Source organism: Psittacula echo, assembly GCF_963264785.1.
Source record: "Psittacula echo genome assembly, chromosome: 1".
Lineage (NCBI taxonomy): Eukaryota > Metazoa > Chordata > Aves > Psittaciformes > Psittacidae > Psittacula > Psittacula echo.
Window position 1 is genome coordinate 127,007,854 of NC_137735.1, and position 27,071 is coordinate 127,034,924.

Here is a 27,071-nt window from a genome sequence, read left to right on the forward strand (position 1 = left end):
GCAAAGTAATTATGATAACATGACTTGATAGCTATAGTCAGAATATTTAAAGACAGAAAGTGCTGATTTAAAACCCTGCAAATGTGGGCTTGCTCTGATCAGCTCTGTGCAGTAGCTGACAGACATCTGGCTCCTACTGACATGCAGCTGCCTCTGAGTAACTGAGCTCCCTCTCTAGTTATCCAAGCTAATCCCACAACAAATAGGGATTGCTCCTGATGTGCCAGGTGGCCCGAGAGCTTCAAGGTGTAATAGTAGCAAATGGCAATTCTGCTGATTTGGTAGTCCTCAGAAGGCAGTGAAAGTTCCTGTATGTTTTCTAGAGATACGGGTAACATTTTCACTCAGTATTTCACAAACAGATGAAGGTAAGATTTCATGCTGGTTTTAATAGTCATGCACAAATGAAATAATACATTCTTTATCTGAAATGTTTACACTACATTGAATAGCACAAAATTCAGTCCTCACCTCTTTTTAACCTAATGATCCGTGGTAACTTTCATTTCATCTTCCACTCCCCCCTTCACTTTCTGACATATTTTCTCTGTTGGAGATGATATGTTCACATGATACAACTTATGTGAGACTGCTGAGTCCAAGTGATTGCTGTCCCCAACTTTGGTAGAGAATAAGCCTTCCAGTCCCTAGGAAAATCCTCCTGAAAAAAACTCTTCAACTAGGCAGCATTTCTATTCTAAGACACATCAAACCTGAATGCTCACTGCAGCTTTAGTTTTTTGATGTGGATTTCAGGTTGATACAGGAAATCTCTTTTACCAGTGTTGGCAGTAAGCTTCAAGAATACTTTTACATTGTGAAACTGTCTGGATCCAACTTAATTTCAATTCTGTTGGAAATACAGCAGACAGGTCAAAATTTGGACAATTTTGGCTTTCTGATGGCTTTGCAGCAATTGCAGAGAAGCCTGTAACTTCACAAAGACATCTGAAAAGTTGATCAGAAAGTCGGCTTAAGGCTGGGGGTATCCCAACTGCTCTAATTTGACAAGGTACCAAAAAAAATTTAAAATCAATGAAGAACATATAATGTGCAGTACCATCGATCAGAAATGGAAAGAAGACTGTGAAATTACTTCCAACTTCAGGGAGGTTTCTCCTACAACGTGTTCAGAAATGCTACTATCCTCGCTTCTGCCTTTCCTACAGCTATAGCCAGAATAAGCATTTCCAAGCAATGTGGACATATCCAGGCCTTGAAAGTCTTACATTTCCAGAGAATTTGAAGGGAATTTAAGGCCTTCATCAAGTCATTGGAGCTACTCAGAAGTTTTGCAAGATCCGGTCTCTAAGTAGCGCTTCTACTGGGAAAAGCTAACATGTTTTAAAAGCTTTTATTCCTACTGATGCAATCCAGAGAATGACATGTAAACAACTCCTGTTTTTACAATGAAGAATATTCCCTAGAGACATTTATTGGTAAACTCCTGTTCACACAGAAATAAAGCGGAATACTACCATTGTTTCCAGTGAATTCAAGACTTGAAAACTGGAATTCATTAGCCATAAAACAACAATGGAAACAATAGAGTAGATGAGAGTTTAGAGAACTTTGTCTCCTACGGCCCTGAGTGATAAGTGCTCCCATTTCTTAAGTATCCCTGCAGATACAATAAGTTATAGTGGTGAATTAGGTTGAAGTAGATTCAAAACTGCCCTTGCAGAGTGTCACTAGATAGATTTTTATAAAAATCAAGAGAATATTGACTCCTACAAAAAGGCTACATCTCATTATGGTCATGTCAAAACCAGCTATGACTGGCAGACTCAAAGTACCATTTGGATTTCTACTACCTTAATTAAGATCAGAATTTGGCAGCCATTCATTTTTTAAAAATGATCCCCACAAGTCAGAGTATTGCTGCAAAAATCTTACCTGTGTGGTTTCTAGGAGCTTCTTCTGACTGTTTTTGCTTGAAGAATAATGGGAGCAATAATTTCCAATAGTGACTTCACAGAGAAATACAATTAATGGTTCTGTGGTGCTTCAAGAAACAGAGAAAAATAAGGATCCTTCCCATAACTGGTCTCAAATTAGAAGAATCATACATATAAATACAATATACACATAGGGGAAGAAATCCAAAGAATTGAATTGTAGAGGAATAAAGCAGAGGAGCTTACTTCATCAGTTGATACAAAAGAGAGAAACCTAAGCCACCAATCTCTAATCTGGTTCCAATCCCTCCCACAAATGGAGGATGTTTTGCATTTGTAAATCTGGGTGATCTTTAGAGTTAAGATAAATCCAGAAATGTACACTAAACTTCCTCAAACCTTAAGCATATCCATACCAGAAGCTACGGTATATGACTTTTTACTAAATGGACATGGCATGCTCGAGTCACATGGCTTACATCATGCACAGGCATAACATATCTGTGCCAGAGTGTACCTGGGTACCTAAACACAACATCAGTTTTATGGATGACAAACCCATAAGTGACCTACGTAAATAACTTCCATTTGCCACTGTACTCGCGCAAATATGACATTAGAAAGAAGTCAATATATACTAGACTTTGTCTGGCAAAGCAGTGGTAAATGGAATTTCATTCAGAATGCTTCAAAAACAATGACTTTGCGGTCAGATCTTCTCCCAGCTGTCCCTAGGGGGAGTTTCCAGCACTTCCTAGGTTACCAGATGGCTTTTCTGAGAAGAGTATAGACAAATGAAAATGCCTTGGAGATCTAAAGGAACTCGGATATGGCAACGTCGAGCAGAAAAAATGAAAGCAAAAGATGGGGAAAAGTTGACACGAATATTTACAGTTCGTACTTTGGGCAACAATGAATCACTCCCGAACTAAGTGTGTTTTCACAACATTAACAAGGTATTATAAGAAACATCCATTTAAAAGCATATAATTCATATATGGCAGATTCTGTGTCCTAGTGGGCTTGTTAGTCGTGTGTATTGGTTTTGTTTGATTTTATTCAGCAGGCATAAAGGTTTTTCAAATTTTAAAATTATCTACTTATCTTGCAGTATTTAGACATGGCAGTAACACAAACATGTTTGGTCTTTGTGAAGTGTTTTGGCTTTTTGAATATTGTGGCTTTGTTTAATGAAAGTATATAGAAAAGGTATACACTGAAAATCCCCCACACACCCCAACACCACAAACCAACATCCAGAATAAACTCAGTAACTGCTTCAGTAAACTCCAAGTATGATGCATTAATCCCTGTATTATTAGATTATAATGGCATACACTTAGAAGACAAATTTTCAGTGGCAGTAGAAAACAAACAGGCACTTTGCGGGGTATTTTTATATTTCCTCTTATCTGGAAAAGGCAGATGTTTACAAAGATAACATCAAAAGACTTGACCTAAAGACAATCCATAACTTCACAAGGCCCTTTCTTTGGAGAGGCTGAAGTCATGCAGTGTCATCAAGCAGTGTTTGGCAGCTGTCATGGTTGTCGCTGTCCTTTCTCAAAGAAGAGCCCAAAAGAAAGGACTTTTTACTTCTGGGAGAACACAGTGGAGCTAGACTTTTATTTGAGAAGAAAATATCTGCTGACAGGAATAATATTGCTGCTTATTCCTGCTGTAAGTCATAATTTTGTGACTTACCAGAGGTTCCTGCTCAAGAATCCCCTTTACAGGGCTTGGAACAACAAGTGAAAAATAAAAGCTGCTCTCTGGAGTTATTTATATATGTTTATATATGTTCCTAGTAATGTTTCTCTAGGAAAAAAAATAAATAAAAATAAATCAAATCTCTAGGCCAAAGGCCACAATCCTCCTAATGTATGTGTACGTGTCCCCTCAAATGATCCATTAGACTGAACTTTAACACTCCTGGATTTTAATATCTGCATGAATGGGAGAAATCGTGATTGGGCTGAGAGCAGTATCGGGCCTATGCTACTGCAAAGGATCTACATTAGGAACTTTATTGTGCATAGATTTGACCTACTCCTCTTAATATGGGCAAATTCACGTCACAACAGAAGTCAGCAAAGAATTACTATCCAAAATATTAATTACTGTCTTATCATGAGGTATTGGCTTTAATTGTACTTACTTTATTTCCAGTGATATTTCTACATCCATGGGCATGTATTTGCTAACAGGAATAACATAACTGTAATTTCCAGACCTGGAAAAGGTAGCATTAATGCACATAGGCTTTTGAGATAGACAGTATCTTTGCAAAAATGTGGAAATTGCATTTAAATTTAAAGAGGAAAAAATGTGAAAAGGCATGCTGGATGCTGGAGGAAACAACCGTAGGAAGGAGCCAACAACTGTGAGAAAGAGCCAACCAAGCAACCGTGCCATATTAATGGTATTTTATTTCACCATAATAAAGCATAATAAAATAATTTACCTACCTGCACTGTAGATTTTTACAATAGCTGTTGTCAATGCTTTGCTGAGTTTCCAAAATCTGCATGGAACTTATTGTTGTATCAATCCCTAAAAATATTAAGAATAATATTTTATCTTTTATTATTTCAGAAATATTAGATAAGAACACAATAAAACTATAGTCAATACAGTGCCATCTACACTCTTGCTTGCCACTACAGGAGTTGCTGCAGGTCTAAATTAGAGCTTGATTAAAAGCCTCTGGTTGATTACCTTCATTCTGCCATCAGAACGATGGCATCTTACCTCAGGTAAGATCTTGAGGGAGATCTTACCTCAAGGTAAGATCCTTGTTCAATTTACAAGGACAGATATGCTGGGCACCTAATATTGTATCATTTTCTTTTGGGCAGACATTGAAAGCTATTTTGATGGCAGTCCAACTAGAATACAAATGTGTCAATGTTCATTTTAATGTACTAGAAGCCATGCTCATGCAAGTAACCATTAACCTGAAAAACATTACCTTTGCTCAGAGAAATAATTTGGAATGCAACAAAAGTTGTTCCTAATCCTATGTGCAGGAGAGCTACCTAACTCTTATGAATATTATAATTTCTTCATAAAATGTTGCCTTGAACTTGCAGGAACTTAAAAGTTTTGCAGCATCCTACATATGCAATGAAGGGTATAGCCACGATGGTGTGGCTCTTCCCTGAGGCAGATTAGCCCTGTGGAGAGTTGAGCTGCAAGAACCAGTGTCCTAACACAGCAGCACAGCTTCTGCTTTCACAGCTGGCCTAGGAATCACTGCACTGAACTGCATCCTGAAAAGCTTTTTTCTTCTGGATACATAGAATCATAGAATAGTTAGGGTTGGAAAGGACCTTAAGATCATCTTGTTCCAACCCCCCTGCCATGGGCAGGGACACCTCACACTAAACCATGCCACCAAAGGCCTCATCCAACCTGGCCTTGAACACCGCCAGGGATGGAGCACTCAAAACCTCCCTGGGCAACCCATTCCAGGGCCTCACCACCTTCACAGTAAAGAATTTCTTCCTTATATCCAATCTAAACTTCCCCTGTTTAAGTTTGAACCCGTTACCCCTTGTCCTGTCACTACAGTCCCTGATGAATAGTCCCTCCCCAGCATCCTTGTAGGCCCCCTTCAGATACTGGAAGGCTGCTATGAGGTCTCTACGTCTACAGCATCTGATCAGTGCAGGTCCATAGTTAAGACCTGCAGCATCTCAGACCCCTAAACCAGCCAACTTCAGTCTGAACTGTGGAGATCCCTCAAGTGGAAGGAGCTGAATAAGTTTAATCCCCTTCAGTGAACCTAGGCCCATACTGCCAATGATCTGGGGAAGGCCCAGATGTGGAGGGAGTGTGTGAGGCATCAGCAGAGAGCCAGATTCCAGCTGTTGACTACAGCATCTAGCTGCTGATATTTTAAGTCTTGCAGTTTGGTGCAGAAAGCACAAAGAGGACCTGGTTCAGCAGGCCCAAGCCTGCTCTTCACATCGCACTTTGAACACTGCTTTTGTGTTTCTGTTCCTCTGTTCTACAGCAATACTTCTCTGCTTTGCAGAGAAACTTGATGACTATAAGCTGACCTGTGCTCTGATTATAAACCACCTGTGTGATAGTATATACTTAACTTTCAGCATGCAAATATCCACAGTTATGCTTAATTGACAGAGAGAAATTGAGCATGTTAATCTCAAAGAACTAGCACAGGAGAACATTTCCCTGTGACACAGCATCTTATTACAACACGTATCACAGTAAAGCCACAAAGGACCTTTTCTGGGTTACGTAGACATGTAAAAATATCAAAAGAGGAATTATTTTTCCCGTATTACCTGCTTTTAGTGCATACGAGTGTATAGACTTTTTTACCATCCAAATACTGCCTGATCATTAATCAAATATTTATAAAAAAACCCAAACCTTAAAACAGAGCATCCACATTAACAGAAAAGACAAGGCATACTCCCGCTCATACTGAATAAATGCCAGAGCATGCTGTTCTAACATATGTAATCAGCAGATACTGTTCTTCATGGAAATGAATCAATATTTTCAGCCCAGACTGGCTCTGACAGCAGTGCACATTCACTAAAATGGGAGCCTGAAATCAAGCCAGAAGTCTTGTGTCGAAGAACTTCATACCAGCTCCACTGAGGCAGGCAGTGTCAGGATCCTAAGGTAAGGATGGCCCCTTTCAAGCAGCTGGTGCTTTAATCCATTAGGTCAACTGATCCAAACCCCAAACAATTCCTTTACACTGTATCATGCTTTTCCTGTACACAAATACTACACTCATATACTTCAGCATTTTGCTGTATAAGGGTTAGCAGTGTTAAGCACCTTAGAAGATTTCAGCCACTATCAAGCAAAATATCACTTGTCATTTTATTGCATCTGAAGAAGTCAAAAGAGTCTCTAGAGAGGGCAGCCAGAATGTCTATAAAAATCTAATAAAGATGTAAGAATAAATTGGAATGACAAGAAAATTACAGTGAATCACAGGTATTCAACAGATTCCTAAGTGCTAATTCTCTATAATGCTCAGTTATAAATGAAACTTCTCTAATTACAGCAGCAGAATTCCAAGCCTAAAGGTAGCTCTTCAGAGTTATACAATTATATATTTCAACAGGTTTTTTTATAAAATATGGGACTTACAGTCACTTCCAAGGTCAGGTCTTCCATTACATTTTTTGACTGAATCTTGCCCAAGTAACATGTTACTTCTGTTTCCTGTGAAAGGATGTGTGTAGAAATGTCCCAAGTTAGCCTTGCACAGTTGTAACAGCAAAATATAAATCCAACACCAAGAGATGTTTTGTTACTTATCTCTTAGATAAAAGTATTCATAACCACAAGAGAAACCTTTAAAATACAAAGCACCTCTATTCAGAAGATACATACAGTCGAAAGAGTTTGTAGATAACAAGAAACAAGTTTTTAAAATGCTACAGGATATATAAAACATTAAAAAAATAGTCTAATAGAATAAATTTCATCTCACACACAGAATATCACCAATTGTTATAACACAGAGACAAAGTGAAAGTCAACATCCAGTCAGGCACTTCAGCACAAATGTGATCATAAAGCCACATCTTTCTTGGTGAGAGTGAGAAAACAGCATTATTAAGAACAGGCATCCGACACACAAACATAGGCCAGGGGAATAAATCAGCTTTTTGAGTACAAGATGTAAGACACCGACGACTGACCCAAGTGAGACACAGCACTTCAGAAAGAGAAGGATGAATCACCAAATTAAAGGAACTAATGCACAGCTCTAACAAACATGATCACTATGTTCAGTGATGCCACCTCTGTAACTTGGAATATTGAACTAGAGTGGGAAACATAAGCTCATGATTTTTATTATTATTATTATTCTATTAATTTTTCTCAGCACTTCTGTAGAAAAGTGAACTTTAAAAGCTCTTTTGAATAACCATCACATAGTACAACCTGAGGAGGCAAACGGCCCTTCAAGCCCATGGGAAATGGTTTAAAGCTATTCCTGTGTTTTTACACTAACTGACAGCCAATAATCTGTCCAGAGACATGTTATAAACTGGCATCAAGAAATGTTGATCTTGCCTAAACTAACATGCTTCATCAAACACCATTTCATCGGGGGGGTGGGGAAGGAAGGAATAACGTATTTCTAGAATATCAAAATACTCAACTCCTACATTTTCCAAAGGAAACATTCTGATTTCAAAATGACTGTTTAGAACAGAAGTCACTGTTTCATTATATAAAAATTATCTTACAAGAGGAAGAATCAAAATTAATTATTTCACTGAAACAAGATAGCTGGATTGGCCTTACTGTTTTCTTATTCAGTCCAGATTTTCATTTCAGCATTGGGAAAGAAGAAAACCAAGATTTTTCGATTCTATTAGGTGACCGAGAGCGCAGAACAACATTAAAAACTGCCATGTGAGATCCCAGAAGCAATGTAGCACAAAATTATCTTTGGGATTGCTATAATTTTTGTCTTTTGTTACGAATTTGTGATACTGCTGCTAATTACTCCTTGAATTAATTTTCTATTTACTTGCTTATCATACAGTTCTATCAGTTATGCCAACTTAGGTGGTAACTGTTGCATTTAGTAGTTATCTGCTGTACCATTTCTTTGTACTGTTCCACAAACCTAGATAAAAGGCTGCTGAACACGTGCAATCAGTTATACATGTACAGTAGGTCTTGAGACAGACCAAAAAAAAGCCAATCAGTTCTCTCATTCTTCCTTTTAATTTACAAACTAGTTGCCATATCTTTTTTTCATCACTTTCTTCTGTTTTCTCTTAATAGCCTAGGTACGTTAGCAATGCATTTAACGTTCCTTGACACTTCGCATTTTCATTAACAGAGAACTATTCCGCAGGAAAACCTGTGTCCCCTGGTAAAGGTAAAAGATCGCTCACTGAAAGAAAGATGTTCGCCCTGTAGATAAAATACTTCAGCGGCAGGTGCTGGCAGGAATATTTATTAAGTATCCTGAATTACTAAACATTTAACACTGTGATTCTTTCACAGATGATGGAGGTAAGTATGAAGTGAAAATGAGAATATTATATAAAACCCACGATGAAGACAGATTTACTTCTCTAAGATCTCAACTGTTTAAATTAAGCCAGTAACCAGTATAGAAATTAATTTTTATTTTTTTTTACTCATCATAAAATTACCATTTCATTGTCCTTTAACAAGGACTGCTGATGCAGCGCAAACGAAATGTAGAAACCTGGACCCTGCTGTTATTTTTATTTGGAGCTTGAGTTAACGATTGAGAACACCAGGAACCACCAAAACCGACTGTAGCAGTCTTCAATAAATTGTAAACTTCCACTCTGTTGCATACAGTAACTCTGAGGGCTTTTTCAAGGCCCGTGTGGGGTGTGAAGATCCAATTCAATAACAAATATAAAAGTATTACCACAACCAGAATGTAATGAGGAAAACCAGTATCTTCAGATTAGATTCTGACAAACTCATGCAATAAATGTGATATCTTTTCTTTCTCTTTTTTTTTTTTTTTTTGCTTCAAGCACTTTCTGGTTTTAATTCAAATGAGTTGTAATATGCTATAAGCATTATGGAAAAAACCTGCTGGTGATTTCTTGTGGTGGTTGTGGCTTGCTATGAATCCATTAATTGCCATCTGAAAGCAATAAATGCAAATGCTTGAAGTTGACCAAATCCCAGCAGGAGCCCTCACCAAGCTTTTATTGTGAGAGGAGAGACACCAGGGAGAAACCACACTCTGAAAGAAAGTAAGGACAGCCCCTGATTACCAGAAACACTTAACATGAAGGGGCAAGCAATAAGCACTAATGGCATGGAAGCAGAAAGCAGAAAAGGCCCAGATGCTGAAGGGTATTCATGCTCCTCACCTCCACTGAAATCAGTAAGAGTTTGAAAGTCTAAATCCTTTGAGAAACCAGATCTTAATAGCAAATAAAGTATGAGGGGGAAAGGCCACTTTAAGCTAGATTACATAAAGATGTGCTGAATTTTTGTTAATAAATTCTATCTTGCGTATGAATGCTTTTGGTACGACTTGAACACTCCTAATAGCCTTCTGCTCAACAAATCTGAGATGCAAGGGATTAGTAGCTACCATGGATGTACTCAGTAATTGCCTACACCCACTGAATTCAGGTATCACATAGTGGAATGTGTGTGTTAAATATGAACTCTTAAATTAGCATTTAATTCAACTGTAATTTCAAACAGTTTAATATTTCCACAAATCAGACTAATTAGCTAATTCTAAAATATCCACTGTTTATCTTGATTATTGCCAGTATTTGATTCTTCGCTTTTTGTTCTGAAGAAATTTTCTTTTTCGTTTATCTTGGCTACAGCAACATTAAGCAGCTTGCTGGTTTTCCTTCTGTTTGGGTTTCATAGTGACATTGTTACCTTCCATCTGGGGATGCATTCAGCTTCATTAACCTTGTGCAGATCTGAAGTCTTTCTGTAGCTTGTGTACTGTGCTGATTTTTCACTCTTGGATCCATGCTTAATGCTATTTGGAGCATAAGACCTTAAGAAGGTAATGCTCTGTGTTTACTCTTTCCACCTAATATCAAAAGCAGCCAGTTGGGGATAGGCGGCTTTCAAATTTCATTTTCATCTGTCTACAGTTCTCCAATTTGTAAATTAGATTAATATCTTTTTAATTTGTCAACACTCAGACTGTAGAGCAATACAAATCACTTAGGTATAACCTCTTGAAAGCACTGTACTGAGCTGTATCTGCCACAGGGTTTACTGCAGTACTGAGAATCATAAGGACACTTGCAGGCAGCTTGTCTGCAGACAACACTTTGCAGTATAAAGAATGGCCAGTGGGTGAATCTCACTGAAACAGTTTATGCAGTTAAGAGTGTCCAGCAATCGGCAATGCCTGCCCTGGCGGACATTTGTACTGCAGAGGCCGAACTGCATCTGCCTCCAGTTTCACCTCAACTTGTTAGCTGTAGTTGGTGCAAGAATTGCTCCCGAGGTCAAGAAAGGAAGAGTATGAATGCCAGGTTTAGTAATATTAACACTTGCTTCCAGACATAGATAATGTTAAGATCTGGGAAATAGGAATACAGATTCCAACAACTCGTACATCCCTTTATGCATAAACTCTTTCTTATAAATATTATAAAAGTTCTAAACAGTATACCTACTCATATATTACACTCATACCATCAGGCAAACAGTATATGAAAGAGAATTAATTCCAGTAAAAGTAGTTTATTTCATAGAGCTCTGCCTTCAAATAACTTCTGTCTACTCAAAAATCCTGCCTGAATAAGAAGAGTTTTAGTTCTAAGTTTTCTGGTTTCTGCCAGTTGAATTTCTGTTTCTGCCCACAAAAAAAGATGTATTATCATCCCACTGTGATACCATTAAGTCTTTGGGGGTTTTTCACATCTGTTACCCTCCACCACCTCCAATCAACTCCTGTCCAACTGTAGCCAAAAGTTAATTAAAGGTATTAGTGACTTTCTGGTTCACATGAAATCATTTATGGTGAATGGCCAGGAAGAACAGTGACATCTGACAAAACATCTTAGGACCCAAAATTCTTGATGCTGACCAGGCTAGATTTTTCAAAAACATATTGACTGCAGTGATGATTAGTTATATCAGGATTTTTTAAGTCCTCTCGACTAGGCTCTTCTGTAGGAACCTAACTACCCTCCTCTATACTCTTCATATAGTCTTTACTCACACAGCAAATAAAGAAATTAATGTTTCAACTTACGTTTCGTCTTTGCATTGGTTTCCTCATAAGTTGGAGATTGGACTTTTGGTTGATAAATTGGACAACAGTAAACCTTGTCACAAGGCAAAATGTCACAGAAATTCACCTCAGGGATCCTGCTGACAGGTTGAGTGCTCTGAGAAATTGTGCTTTCCCCATGAAATGCTAAAGGAAAAAAGAAAGACACATTTCTCAGTAGTGCTGTGTGTCTATTGGCATTTTATAATAGCACAGAAATTAAGTCAGTTACACGCATGTACACCAGCAGAAATACCATACCTGCTGTAGTAGTAGAGCGAGTGAGTAGAACAGAACTTGAGGTACTGCCAACGAAGAAAAACAATTCATTAAGAAATGGGCATCAGAGCTGTGGACCAAAACAGATTGGTCCACAACCTATTATTAATTCTAATTCACTAACACAAATTTAACTACTTGCCTGTAAACTGGATGTTTTTCGAAACGTCTGTCATGAATGCTAAGTAAATACAGGGTCGAGATTGTCAAAGCACTGTAGAAAGAGAATTACTCTGTAGATTTACATTCATCTCTTATGTAACATGTTATGAATAATACTTTGACAGCACCTTGTTGAAATGTAGTAATATATGAGTCAACTATCTGATCACTTCCCCTTCAGTGGGAAAAATTTCAACTGAATTTAATAGAGTTTAGATCAGATACTTGTATAAATGTATACATATACTTGTATTCAACACAAAATATGGTCAGTTTTCAATTGTAAATAGAATCGCAACACCAGTTCAAAGTATTCAGTTCACAGAGAGATTGTAAGACCCAGAGTTTTGGACTGGAAACAGAAAATGGCAATCTCAGAAGTCCAGAGCATAATTTCCTTTCCACAAGTCCAATGTCTAAGTTAAGCTTTCATAGTCACAGGACTGCTCACTTGCTGAAACAAGTCCAGCTTCATTTCACACAACAGAATCACTCTGTACATCAGAAATTGTACTTCAGAACAGAATGATCGCATAAAATATGTAAAGTCTCACTAGTTCAGCTTTGCATCTGTCACATGAGCCACCAAGATTCATTCAAGGTGCATCATACATTGTGACATGGACAGAGATTAGGTGTGTGTGCACCACATGAGTATTTCACTTTTCTAAATTTCAACTTTACAATATTACCACGTATAGTCACTGTTAATTTTAATATATTTTGTTATTTGAGTAGGAAAGGTGAGAAGAGCTAAAAAATTGCAGTCTTCTGTCTGATAAGTAGAAAGGGGAAACGAGAAGAACCAAGTCAACTTTTTGATAATTAATTGTTACCATAGTGCCATAACAGCAATCAAAGCTATGACAGTCACCCGGAAAACCTTCACGGAGCAAGACTCTTCTGTCTTTGACAAACAAACCTAGAAAAAAAAAAGATGCTTGGTTAATTTAAGTGACACAGGACTAAACTGGTACTAGTAGATTAGGGAGTCCTACACTAGTCTGACTTTAGGTTAACCTTGTTTCTTTCAGAGGAACCATAGAAGTCGTCCTTATACAAGGGCCACGTCTAAAGAGAAAAACTTAAGTAATGAAAGGCTCCCTAAAACTGTGAATGCAATGTGCACTGTTGATAGTCTGGGGACACAAGCATTAAAAGGAAGAAAGGATGGGTAAAAATAACAGCTCCTTCTCTTTTCTTCCTGCCATTTTTCATACTCTTGGAGTATTTAAAAATGAACTTATGAAATCAGCGGTGGCCAGGACTAAGAGATGAGCAGCTTTCAGTATATGCTCAGACCAAGTTAAACCAGGGCCAGTGTAAATACAGAAGACACTATCCATACAAGTAGGATGATTTAGATGATGAAGCATTGTATCATCATTATGGAATAAAGAACATTTGACCTGTTATTTTCCCTTGCTCTTTGGCACTGGCAAAAGCAAGGTAGACAAAAGAGCATTGATTCATTTGAAAAAACAGGACTTAGCAGCCTAGAAAAGACTGTCTTGGAAAAGGTCACCTCTTTCAATCTCTCTGAAAAGTGATCTCCTCTTTATATACCAAGATATGGGCAGTCAGCAATAGCAATGACATCCTATCCAGGCCTTAACCACCTGAAGGACAGCATTAGCCAGTATAAGCCAAGAGATGCTAACTACAAACCACAGTGAAAGGCTAGTCCAAGGAAGAAAGCTGAGGAAGAACTATCACTGTGCAGGCTTCCAAACTGAAACGAGCATTTCTGTGCAAGGCTGCACTACACCATATGAGCACATCTACAGGCTCAACAGCTCTGTCCTGTTGGTCTTCTCCTTCACACCATTACACAGTGTGGATCTAGTCTCACATACACAATGTATAGGCAAGAAACAGAAGCATCTCATACATATTTTCTATCTCATTACAGTTAGTTTTTAAGTTTCTAGCATGACAGTAATTCTGGGTAATGAATTTTATTCTATATTTAGAAACACAAAAGCTTTCACCAGTATTTCAGCACTTATAAAACCTCTTTCATAGGCATATTTCATATATTCAATTTCACTTACCTTGCTGAATTTTAGCGGGACTGATTTTTTTGATGGCAAAAGACTAGTAGCTCGACTATACCTGCTGTAAGAAACAAGATCTTTTAATATTCAAATGCTTCAGCAACTAAAAAAATGAAAAAGAGACGTTTTCAATAGGGTGTTAGTCACTTGCTTTTGCAATTTCAACATTTAAGAAGAGAAAGGCAGAAGTGTCGTCAGATTCGTTTTAAAGAACAAAGGCCTCCAGTTAATTCATTCAGGTGAATGCTATTAAATGCTACATTTGGTTTCAAAGAAAACATGGGGAAATGATTTAGAAATAGGAAGCACTTGTCACTTCCACTGAAGAACTAATGAGGATTTCTCCTTGCAGAAGCAGTTCTGCAGATTTCTCTTAGCAGCAATTTCCACACTCCGGGCTGTAACTGGACATAATCTACCCTTGCTTCATGCAACTGAAGCAATTACAAAAACTATTTAACAGCTATTTCAAATATCAATTTTCAGTGAGTTAAGAAATATGAGAAATTAGCATTTTTTGCACTACTTAAATGCTGGAAATGAGCTGAGCTCCACTGTCAAGCAGAATTGGTTTTCATTTCCACCACAGAGAGCACTTTACCAATCTCTGTGACAACCATCAGCAAACATCCCAAAAAGGTACCTGACTTTGCTCTCTTCACTGACAGTTGACTTTAAACTGTTCATTCGTTTCAGCCTGGCCAGTTTCCTGTTCCACTGTTCCAATTCTTCTATTCTGACTTCAAGATTGTTGGTTAGTTTACAAAGCTGCTTTACAGCACCAACGTTCTCCATAAAGATCTGATCCTGAGAAGAAAACAATGACAAAAGGAGATACAGTATACTCATCAGTCATATATAACAAGGAGTAATGAATATAGAATTTGCTTATGTAAGGATACATTGAATATTTAAAATGCAAACACAAGTTACCTCACTGGCAATGGGACATGCTTAAGGCTATAAAACCTTTTTGCAAGATTGCAAAAATTGTTTATGCTCTCTTCACGGTAAATTGAAAATGAGGACTTGCAGAAGAGCTTGAAGAAGCTTTGTAAACTGAGAATTAGAACTATATTTTATCTGCATACTGTGTTGAATTTTAAACCTTAACACTGTGACAACAGGCATCTACTGTCTGATTCGCAGTGCTGCCTTAGTGTCACTTTCTAACACCCCTGCTCTTCGTGAGCACCTAGAAATCAGCTACAGTTTGGAATCCTGATCAAATACAGCAAAGTTTCCAGAAGTCTCCTTTTCAACAGCATCTCTAGAAAGTGCTCTCCCCACAATTTTAATCAAGGTTTCTGATTCATGCTTCCCTTATATGGAATATAGAATTGCAAATTTAACCTATGACTTTAAATTGTTTGTAGCCTATCAAAAGAAGACAAGTGAAATGCAATATTTTGAATAGATATTTTCTCCAAGTTCAGTGGTGTAAACTTGTGTGTTCTATAGAATAATGAAAGAATGCATTATTATAACCAATACAGGATCATGTTCATGACATCATCCAGACAAGACGCAGTTACCGATCTGTAAAACCTCCCTTTTCCCATTATCAGCTGTAAGCAGAAAAAGGCTGGGAAGTGGTCCTTTGACCTGCAGTGAACCGCACACAACAGAGGGGCCTCCCTGAGCAAAGTTCTGGACAAGCGCTGTCTGCAGTCATACGTAACTGGACTCTGCAACCGACAGTCCCTTGCAGCCCTATTTCTACAGGAAAAAGAGGTGAAGAGAGCACAGGACAACAGACTAAGCCATTGTTTTCAACCTGTGAGCATGGTAATTACTTCGTGTGCCATAAATATTTTTCAGTAGAAGATTTTGAAGCTATAGTAAGGATTTCAGATGGCTAAAAAAAACACCTTCCCACAGAGCTAGCATTTGTATTTGGTATGAAGTGATTATACCAGGTTTAGAGTAAGGAAGTTTTTATTTAACAAATAGAATTCTGTCATTACTTAATTCACTTCTGGAACACTTAATTAATTTTAACACTTAAACACAAGAGAATGTTTTGGAGTTCCACTTGTTGGACCAATGCTATGAAATCACTCTTGCAAAGATGGTTTTTTCCTTTTCTCTTTCGTTGTATGTTTATTTATCATTGTAATGAGATTTTAATGTAAATACTTTTTGTGATTATAAGATTCAGCCATTTACTAACATTTGGTTGTTCAGTTTTTTCTCAGGGACTTGCCAAACGCAATTTTGTAAATACATGTGGAGGAATACAGCTTTGTATAAAGCATAGCATGTGTTTATAGCTCCATATACGAAAAGAATGGTCTAAATACACGCCTCCAATTGCTCTCTCAAGACCATACCTTGTCAACCATGAGAAAGTTTTCTATTTTTTCTCCGTCATTACAAGCAACATCTCCAACTTCTCTAACAGCTTGAGGTAAAAGCTCCTTCACTTCTTGAGCTATTATTCCTGTTCACAAGATAACATAAAGTCAGGAAACACAGCAGCATCCTACTGACCATGGTTGTGTGCTTTGAGTTGACCATCCTGTAAGCTACAGGTAAGGCCAGACATGATCTAGAATTTGTCTATGGTAGGAAAAGCCAGGATATCACTTTTTTTCCATTCCACAGAAAACAAAAAGAAACCTTTAGAATTCCTGTTTCTCTGCAATAAAAAAATTGGTTTTGATTAATTAAACTTCTGGGAAAATACACTCCTATCTTTAAAAATTAAAACAGAAGTTGGAAAATTACCAGAAATGCTTAACCTTGGCACTTTTGTATCATTAGAAATACACAGCAAAGTATGCAATTGTAGTATTCTAAGAAATCAGGATGAAACAGAAAGGGTGTTAAAAGATATTGTGAGACAATGAAAAACAGTGGAAGTTAATGAAAAATGGGAACAGAGATGACTGAATACCTGTTTCATGGGTGTTTTTTATTCCCATGACAGATGCAAATTCAGGCTTGTAGTCATACTCCACCAACCTCATTTGTGTTATTCTTCTCAACTGCTCATTTGTGTCGACCTAGTTGGACAAATACCAGGATTCACATATTGAAACACTAAGAATGTCATGGCATCTAGGACATCATTGAGCTAGAACAAGCCTGACATGGCCACTTGGCCAATCTTCACATCGAAAAATATGGACACTCTTCCCATTTCCCATTAGCAGAGTGCTATTTGTACTGCCAGTAACCCTTCAGTCTGACAACTCCCGCTTATGCAGATATCCCAAGCTTCTATAGGCAGCCCCTTCCCATGTCCAGAGGCGACGGCTCTGCAGAGCACAGTGATACATCTGATTTCTTTAGGCCAGCATTTTAGCACACCCAGGATAAAGAAGCTGCTTCATGTGTCAGAACAATGATCCACACATGTGCTGTGGTGCAAACATAAATGGCCTAAATACTCCACAGCCCTCACCTCCCGGATATTCTGCTTTGCTCGGCTGTCAGATGGATGCATGATTCTGCCCATAACTTTTGCATTTCCACAGACAACCAGTGCTTCATCTGGTGCATCTGTGTTAATTCCTACTCGACCATGATAGACTATTGTCTCTGGAACATGTCCTCGCTGCCACGGTACATCACTGTCATTCTCAAACTGCCCTGGGTTAGATGCCTGGAAGAAAAAATGATGTTTAAAGATGAAGTATAGTATAGATGTACTATTGCTTATTCAACTCAGGGAAAATGAAATGCTAAGTCTTTAATATTTAAATTGTATTCAAGAGCTTTTCTAACACACCAACAGAAAAAACCAGTGGAGTCACTTCTCAGTGTCTCTGCTCACACAACATTGGCCTCACTGCTTTTTCCCTTGAATTCTGCTTTATTATCACCTTATGCTAATCTGTCGATGTCCAAAGCTTTCCAAATTTTAACTTTGACATTATGCCACATAAACATTCTTTATTTACCAGCAAATTTTAGCTGAGGCTGGAAATCAGAAAAGAGCAAACAAGGAAGAGATTAAACACATGTGGTTCACCAAATACTCTGTGATGTTTTAAATTAACTCAAATTTCATGTCAAGGAAACAGAGCTTTTCAAGAACAATAAAACAAAGCAGTGCGTATAATTAGAAAAAGCATTTGATTTCAGTACTTGATTTTGTTATTAAAAACAAACCTTTGAATACAGGCTTTAAAATTCTACTCTGGAGAAAAATATGCTCATGATAGAAAGTTCACACTCATTTAAAGAAGCCAGGCTTTCACAAGGCTTTTCCATCTACAAGCCATGGTGCTGTGCACTTACCACTGTTTGTCACAATTAGAGCATGATCTGATACGCCTGATAACCACTGCTCAGCTGGTAGTTTCATTATGTTTGAGTGTATAAAAGGCCAGAACATGAGTTGCTTTCTCTCACAGTGCGTTTGCATAGCTTTGCCACTTTAAGTTAGGCAGTGGCTGGCTCACTGTACCCTGCCACTGAAGCTCTGTCAGACATCTGGAAAACTACTTCTGTTTTTTCCCCTTTCCATCTATCCTGTTGATTTTTCACCACTTCAGATCACACCCTCTTTACCCTTCTGCTTTTCTGCCTTCTTTTTTCTTTGTCTGGAACAGTGGCCAGGTCTGCAAAATGTCATTCCTGGACTCCTATTAAGAAACTGTCTCACTCACATGGAAGTAGCTCTCTTCATTGACATTTCAGAAGAATCTAACATTAAACATGGTAGAAAAAAATCTTGCATAAAAATATATATAAGGTAACAATAATCCCAAGGATGACTCAAATGTAAAAATCCAACAGCTTTTCCAATTTAGTAAAGAGTTGATATTTGTAACACTGTTGGATGCAGAAAGAGAAATTCAGATGAAAGTAGTATTGTGGAAATTAATGGATAAAAAAAAAAAAGAACTAAACATGCAGGAATGATACAAACACAATGCCCCGTGTCCTGAAATAAAAGAACCCACAGCAAGAGCCAGGATGATAAAACTTCTCGTCAGGGCAGAAAACTCCTGAACTCCAAACACTGCTTTCAAAGCCCTTTCACAGCTCCACCCAGAAAGGAGCTCTCTGCCATACTGTCCTCCAAAACCCAACCCTAACTGCAAGAGAAGGTTTATGGCATAAGAGAACACAAAGCTATGGGCTAGACAAAAAAGTAGCCACGACTGAAACCACCTGGAAGCCCTCATCTCCCTTTGGAAACCTCTGTGCATCACATACTGGGGATTTGCACTTTTGCTCTCTAAACCTGAATGCTAAACTAGGCTGTAATCGCAAGCCTAGGCAGACAAAAAGGACCCAAGCAATGGCCTACAAAAAAGATGCTAGGATTAAAAGCTTTTGGCAGCCCTCACTTTTCTTTAGGAACCCCTTTCCAACCCCACTTTTAATACACTAGAGGTCTTAGTCTTATTTGAATCAGGAAGGACAGGCAGGGGATATGAGGAGAGGATGTCACCCTCTATGTTAATGACCAGCTGGAGGGCACAGAGCTTTGCCTGGGAATGAATGAGGAGCCAACTGAGAGCTTAGTTAGAACTAGATGATATTTAAAGCCCCTTCCAACCCAAACCATTCTGATTCTATGACTAAACCAAAATGTTAAGCCTGTTTCTCACCATAAGACAAGGACTAGAAAGACACTGTGCAAATAAGAAGCAGCTCCTTGATTGGCCCACACAAAAAAGTTCACAGGACTGCAGTCTTCCAGAGGCCCTCATCCTTTTCAGCCTCACTACATAGCACCTATGGATTTTTCTATCTTTCTAAGTCATAAACTTAGATCTTCATAAACATAAATCTTCACCCTAGAAAAAACCATAACCCTATGCTATGCCCAGTTCAAACGTTAACCAGCTATTGGTCACATAAAAAAGGGCCAGTACTGAAAGCTTTTGGCAGCCCACACCTTCCACTTGCAACCACACTCATGTTGGGGCTCTGCCTTTTTATTCTGACCCTAACCCTCCATAGCTGCTTTTACAATAGAGCTCTGGGTTTTTTCTCTCTTCCAAGTCTAACTGTAACTGTAAACTAAAGCCAAGTACTAAAAGGAAAGCTTTATGTGGATCAGCGGACTGAAAAATAATGGTCATGAGGAAGAGACACAATGCTTCCTTTTCCTATTCTGAAACTGATATTACAACCACCAAATTAAGAGCGAGGACACACAAGCTCTGGAATCACACTAGAAAGGGGCTGCTTGACCACCTTTCTTTGCATTTTTTTTTCCTTATCCTCCATTAAAAATGAATCATCTACCCAATGAAAGCATCCTGGCAAGTGCAGGAAATTGTTCCACCTTGAAGAAAAAACTATCCGGAAAAATCAATGTATTTTGTATTGGAATTCACAGCAGTTTTCTTTCTAAATTCTCTACTTTTAACAGTTTAAAATGCTGATAATTAAAAGGTAAAAACACACTCATACAATATGCAGCTGTAATTTTTTTTCCTCAATCTTTTTGAGTCAGTGGCAATTTTTATGCCCGAGAATCACACACACCCACACACACACCCATAGTCTCCTGTGAATATCGAAATAGTAAATACTTTTCACATGAAAGCAATATGAACTTCTACCTACCCTCACAATGATCTTTTCAGAGACATTCGCAGACAGAAGATAGAATTGGTCCTGAGAGACAGCATACAGTCCAACTACCAGCATGAAGTATCTATTTTGAAATTGATTTAGTCAAGACAACAATTGAAGTAATGTCTTCTCACAGAAAAAAAGGAAAATGTTTTAAATGCAACCACTATTACCAATACATAAAAGGATGGAATGTTTTTTAAAATGAATTTATGTTCCAGTATGAAAGAAAAGTATTTTCTTTACTCTGAAGTACTACGCTCTTTCAGTTCCCACTGTCACTGAAAATGAACAAAGATTACAATAATTGTGACAAATTTAAGTAACAAAGACTCAAAGACAAAGACCCTTTCTTCCTCAGAATAAAATGCTCATTATTTGGTTTGTTGGCTTCTTGATTTCTTCAGCCATCTTTATGGCTATGATTTCCAAAAATGATCTCTAACCATTAGAATGAGGTATTTTCTTCTTTTTTTCCTCATATCAGTCTATGACTCTGAAGAGAGGCCTTTAAGCAGATACCAAGTGCCACAGAATTTGAAATAAAATCACAGATTCAGCAATGCTGAGATTTTTCATCAGCATTAGCTCCATTCTAAAGCAGACTTTTTTTGTTTCCACTTCACACACACAGGCCAAACAGCTACAGCAATACCTCTGGTCAGGGTTAGGTTTTCCCTTTTTTCTCATATTATTTGCTGTTGTTTCACTGAAATGCAGCCTTCCCAGTGTTACTTTAGTTATCTGGTCCCCTGGCAGATCAACTCTGAAATAGAAAAGGAAACAAGATCAGAAATAAGCATTTGGAGACCTACCTGGCTCAAGCCAGATTTCCTCTAACTCCTTAGAACAGTTCTGAGAAAAAAACTGACAAACGAAAAAGAAAGAGGAACCCCAGTAAAAATGCTGTAACTGTGGTTTATAAAAATGCATTCAAACACGCAGATTATGTCAAGGAGATAAACAGGATAAAGCACCAGCAGTGAGAAACTGTTCTTAGTAATAGGAACCTTGTGTTCCTTGGTCTGTTTGTTCACAGCCTTGAACATAATAAAACCATATGTGTTCCATATGATGGGTATTTGTTGCTTGCCAAGGTTAACATTGTTTATTATTGGATCTGAATTTCCACACTAAAATAAATAAGTTTTACTGTTCGTCCTTTTTTGACCTGCCTCTAATTTGTATGTCTGGAAGTATCACATATACACCTATGTCTCAAATACACAGTGGCACTGTTCCTGGAAATTATAAATAATATGCATCAAGAGTTTGCAGGGAGAAAACCATCGTCCACTGAAGAGTCACCCATGAAACAGTTTACATTCACTCAGAATCTGTTTGTCAGTATGCAAAAGGAAGAAAAATGCCTTAGTAGAGGTAATTTAGTGAACACTGAGCTCTTCTCGCAAGCTTAAAGTTATTTTTTGCAGATTATGTACTGCAGCCTTTATCCCTGCAATGTCCTGTCAAATTTGACACTGTCTCATCTTTTTCTGGTTCAAGGCTTATTTCATTATAAAGAACAGAACACCTCCAACAGAAGACACTTAATGCCAGAAGAACAACCATTGATTCTGACAGTAACTTAGGAAGCAGAATGGCAGACCATTCCTAGGAGAAGCTGCGTGTATGTTTCTAGCAGAGGCACTCTGTCTTAAAAGCACTGCATATATGTCTCATGCCCATGTAGAACACGAATATTAATGACATTTGTAAGATGGGAAATGCACCTGCCATACAGCTCTAAACACCATACAACAGTGTTGCTAGCTGAGTATAAATATTTTGGATAGGCACACTTCACACATTCGTAAAGCTGCTGAAAATATTCCTTAATGAAGGGAGACCAAGTATATATTATTATTGTGATTCTATGAGCACACCCAGAATGGAATTTGGACAAAGATTAGAAAACTGGCTAAAAGCTACTATAAGTTCCCAAGAAACAAACAACTATTTCACATGTTAGACCAAGCATGTATTGAAATTAAGTGGAATAATATTCTCAAAATTCTTACTTAACTGGATGGAAACTTTTTTTGCTCCGATCTGACTGAGACTGTTCAATAGCAATCATTTGATTTGGAGCTTCCACCTATAAAGCAAAAAGAATTTTCAAAAATGACAAGAATATTAGATTTTCAAATATACAAAATTTTAAACAGAAATTAATAGGCAAATTGTGTCTGAAACAGTGTAATCTCATTTCTCATGCAACTACACAGAAATTAACATGGGAACTGATCAACTGACACCCGGCAGCTAGTCTGAAGACCCAGATCTTTCTGTGGATGTAATTTGAAAGAAGGAAAAAAAGGGAAAGAAGGGAAAGGAAAAATGGAAATGGAAAATGGAAAGAAAATAAAGGGAAGAGGGAAAAGAGAAAATAGAAAAGAGAAAAGAAAAAATGGAAAAAGGAGATGGAGAGGGTGAGGGAGAAGGAGAGGGAGAAGAGGAAGAGGGAGGAGAGGGAAAGGGAGGAGGGCAGGAGAGGGGGGAGAGGGAAAGGGAGGAGGGGGGGAGAGGGGGGAGAGGGGGGAGAGGGGGGAGAGGGGGGAGAGGGAAAGGCAGGAGAGGGAGGGGGGGAGAGGGAAAGGGAGGAGAGGGAGAGGGAGGAGAGGGAGAGGGAAGAGAGAGAGAGGGAGGAGAGAGAGAGGGAGAGGGAGGAGAGGGAGGAGAGAGAGAGGGAGGAGAGAGAGAGGGAGAGGGAGGAGAGGGAGAGGGAGAAGAGAGAGAAGGAGAGGGAGGAGAGGGAGAGGGAGAGGGAGAAGAGGGAGAAGAGGGAGAGGGAGAGGGAGAGGGAGGAGAGGGGGAGAAGAGGGAGAGAGAGAAGAGGGAGAGGGAGAAGAGAGAGAAGGAGAGGGAAGAGAGGGAGAGGGGGGAGAGGGAGAAGGGAGAGAAGGAGAGGGAGGAGAGGGAGGGGGAGGAGAGGGAGAGGGAGAAGAGGGAGAGGGAGAAGAGAGAGAAGGAGAGGGAAGAGAGGGAGAGGGGGGAGAGGGAGAAGGGAGAGAAGGAGAGGGAGGAGAGGGAGAGGGAGAAGAGGGAGAGGGAGAAGAGGGAGAGGGAGGAAAGGGAGAGGGAGGAGAGGGAGAGGGAGGAGAGGGAGAGGGAGGAGAGGGAGAGGGAGAAGAGGGAGAGGGAGAAGAGGGAGAGGGAGGAGAGGGAGAGGGAGAGGGAGAGGGAGAGGGAGAGGGAGAGGGAGAGGGAGAGGGAGAGGGAGAGGGAGAGGGAGAGGGAGAGGGAGGAGTGGGAGAAAGAGAAGAAGAAGATTTCTGGAATGGTACCAAGAATCATTTTGCTTCAGATGGGAACAGATGCCAGTAATATTCATAAATTTCTTCTGCATTAGGATGCGTGAAGCAAAACTGCAGTAACTGCCTTGTAAAACATGGATTTTTGTAAATCACTGGATTTTGTAATTTTTAAATCACCAAATTTTCACTCACTGAAAAGTAAGTGAAAAACCTGGTAAAATCTTCCAAAAATATTAAAATTTCTGACTACTTCTGTATATACAAGTTTGTGGACCCACATTGGCTGGAAGAATTTGATTCTTAAAATGAAAATTGAAAGCATAACAAGCAGAAATGGGGAAAATTTGTTGGTTTTCTACACATGAACTGTTCCGGAAAAGCAGATTTTATTATTTTTCTTTGCTTTATGAACTGTTTGAGGGTTTTTTAACACATCTTTTTGACCAACGGGTACACTTGCCACCTGCACACCAGCTGATGCCCCTGCACTGCCCACTGAGGGAACAGAATTTCAACCAAGGAGAGGGAAGTCAGTGAAACCATGGCAAACATGACAACTTTTAATATATATCAGCACAAGCATCCATAAAACCTCACTTTTCTTGCAAAAGAGTCCCACACATAAGTCACTAGCAACTTTAAAGAGTTCTCTTTTGTCAGTTCTTGGCCAAAAATTACTAAGAAAAGAGTTCATTTTAATTATTGACTTCATCCTATGGATAATCACATGCTAACTTGTTAAATGTAATACTCACGAAGAGCAGAAATACTTGCCTTTATTCCAAAAGCTTTCAAGCAAAACTTTTCTATTGGTTTCCCCCCCAGCTGAGTTTTGACATATTTTGGATGTCCAGTGATTCTAATATGGACTGTGATTTGGAAATGATTCTTCTTCTGGCACACAAAGGCATCATCTGTTACTGAAAAATTAAATCCTTTATCTGTGACAATGTGATATCCTACAGCAGGTCTACAAAAACAAGAAGAAAGAAAAGCAACACTAAGTATAGGCATATTTGAGTGACATCTTAAATATAGTATGAAACATAATGTGGTCTGAAAATCCATCTGATTTTTACTGACAAAATGGGAGCCAAAATACATCTTTGCAATCACTAGTTCTATCAGTATTATTTTCTTAGCCTCTAGAGGTGTAAAAATGAAAACACATATAAAGTGTTCTCTGATTCTAGTCTGACACATGGAATGTTTGGAAACCAGTTGTGGAGAAGTTTACATAATCCTCATTCGCTAATCTGGTATAAAGGAAGCCTGTGCACCTAAAAGCACAACCAAACCTTTTAGTGTATTCAAGCATCCGTTACAACAGTGCTATAAACAACAGAGCTGAGCTAGTGCTGCAGACAACAACGTGCTAATGAGCCAGCAAGACTCCCTGCTTTTTCATTCTTGAATTCCCACACCAAATGCTTCCACAGAAACTACTGGAGTTCGAATAAGGCTTTACCCAAGCTGAAAGAAAAGCTATCAACACTGACCCTCTGGCAAAATTACTATAAAACTCACCTTTATCCATCCAGCTCAGGAAACACTATTCTATTTATTCAAAGGTCTAATTTGTCACCCCATAAGAAAGTGTATTCTGTCCTTATGATTCACAGCGAACAAGGAAAGTTATCAAAAGATATCCTTCCAAAAGAGCCAGTGAACTCACCATCCCATCAATGTTTCCACTCCTCTAGTTTAAGTGATGGATAATTCTGAAATAATAGGACTACATGGCAAGGTTCTCTTATATGGGCATTGGCTTTTCTTGCTAATGAAAGTGTGATAATGATGATCTCATCTGATGCTACTGAGAACCTCTCATTAACACAATTACTGAAGATGGCTTTTCAGAACTCATTTGTTTACACATTATTAGTTGGAAAAACCGAAGTGTACAGACTTTACAAGAAATGTACTAACTTTATTATCTTTTTATAAATTATGAACAAAAGGCCCCTTTCAAACAACCACTGGTTATTCTGTAACTACTTCAAAACTATGAAGTCATATGTTAATTCATTTTAAATTATAATTGTCTAATAGCTCTTGAAACCACCATTATTAAAGAAGAACAACCTCTTCATTTTTTTTCTACAACTGGGAATTCTTTTTATTTATGTAGGGAATGTGTGTATTTCATAGCAAGGAAAGGAGTCATTTTTCAGATTTAGGTATGAAGCAAGTTCGTTAGCTGATAGCCTTAAAACAATGTCAGAATATTTGCTTCCACGCAGGCAGGCAGATTGAGAGGCAACAAGTACAAATTTCCATTGCTCCAAGTTGAATTGTTTGAAACAATGGCTCCCAAAGAGGAATTTCATGTTTATCATTTTATGAGAACACCACTTAAGAGCAAATATGTTTTGATCTCATCTCACAAAGACTGGTCAGTCTTAACAAGGTGTACAGTAAAACTTGGAAGACATTTAGCTGCAAGGGATATCGCTGTCACACAAGTGTCTTTACTAGAAAAACACTTCAAATTCCTCTTTCTATGCAGAATTTGAGTCTTCAGACAAAGAAACAGACTTCAGGGTGTTTCTGAGACAAAGACTTTGGAACAGAGCCTCACCGGTCACAACAGTAATGGGGCAAGGGGCTAAGAAAGTACCAAGCAAACACAATGCAGGGCACAATTAATGGTAGAGTAACCTATTCTAACGAATCTACCTCAGCTAACAGCATTTTGTTGTGAAAAGTAAATAATCAAAAGGTTAAAATACTGGATGAATAAAATGGAAAACCTAAGAAATGCCTTTAAAGTGGGCACAGCAATTTCCAGGTGCAGGACCAACCCATCTACACTGAGCAGTGATAAACATGTGACTCTTCTGAGGCTAATGGAGCACAAGATCACTACTCAGAAAATCTGTGCATTGTACCATAATTACAGCGCATGTTGGAACAAAGACACTGCTATTGACATAGCTTAACAGTAACACTGGCTTTCTCTGCAAATAGTATCTCAATCCCCTTTCACAGCAGTGGCAACATGTATTTGGATGCTTTAATGCTCAGCATCATATCGTCTTTGTTGACACAAGCCGCCAAGATATGTGAGTCTGGAATTTCAATTTTAAGTGTACAGGAACCA

The 27,071-nt window shown here is 38.5% G+C and overlaps 1 protein-coding gene across 1 annotated transcript in view; it reads right to left on the minus strand.

The window, feature by feature from the left end:
• The window catches only part of MYRFL (myelin regulatory factor like), a gene marked incomplete at both ends in the record, with an annotated part of 43,930 nt that overhangs the window by 353 nt on the left and 16,506 nt on the right, over window positions 1-27,071 (minus strand). Inside the window, 16 exons of the mRNA XM_080610154.1 lie at window positions 1,897-2,005; window positions 4,057-4,131; window positions 4,367-4,451; window positions 11,650-11,814; window positions 11,929-11,972; window positions 12,089-12,160; window positions 12,945-13,030; window positions 14,163-14,226; window positions 14,809-14,972; window positions 16,499-16,608; window positions 17,065-17,173; window positions 17,575-17,775; window positions 20,703-20,793; window positions 21,367-21,477; window positions 22,733-22,809; window positions 24,743-24,938. Of these exons, the coding sequence (XP_080466280.1) occupies window positions 1,897-2,005; window positions 4,057-4,131; window positions 4,367-4,451; window positions 11,650-11,814; window positions 11,929-11,972; window positions 12,089-12,160; window positions 12,945-13,030; window positions 14,163-14,226; window positions 14,809-14,972; window positions 16,499-16,608; window positions 17,065-17,173; window positions 17,575-17,775; window positions 20,703-20,793; window positions 21,367-21,477; window positions 22,733-22,809; window positions 24,743-24,938 (1,759 nt within the window). The remainder of the gene's footprint in view (window positions 1-1,896; window positions 2,006-4,056; window positions 4,132-4,366; window positions 4,452-11,649; window positions 11,815-11,928; window positions 11,973-12,088; window positions 12,161-12,944; window positions 13,031-14,162; window positions 14,227-14,808; window positions 14,973-16,498; window positions 16,609-17,064; window positions 17,174-17,574; window positions 17,776-20,702; window positions 20,794-21,366; window positions 21,478-22,732; window positions 22,810-24,742; window positions 24,939-27,071) is intronic.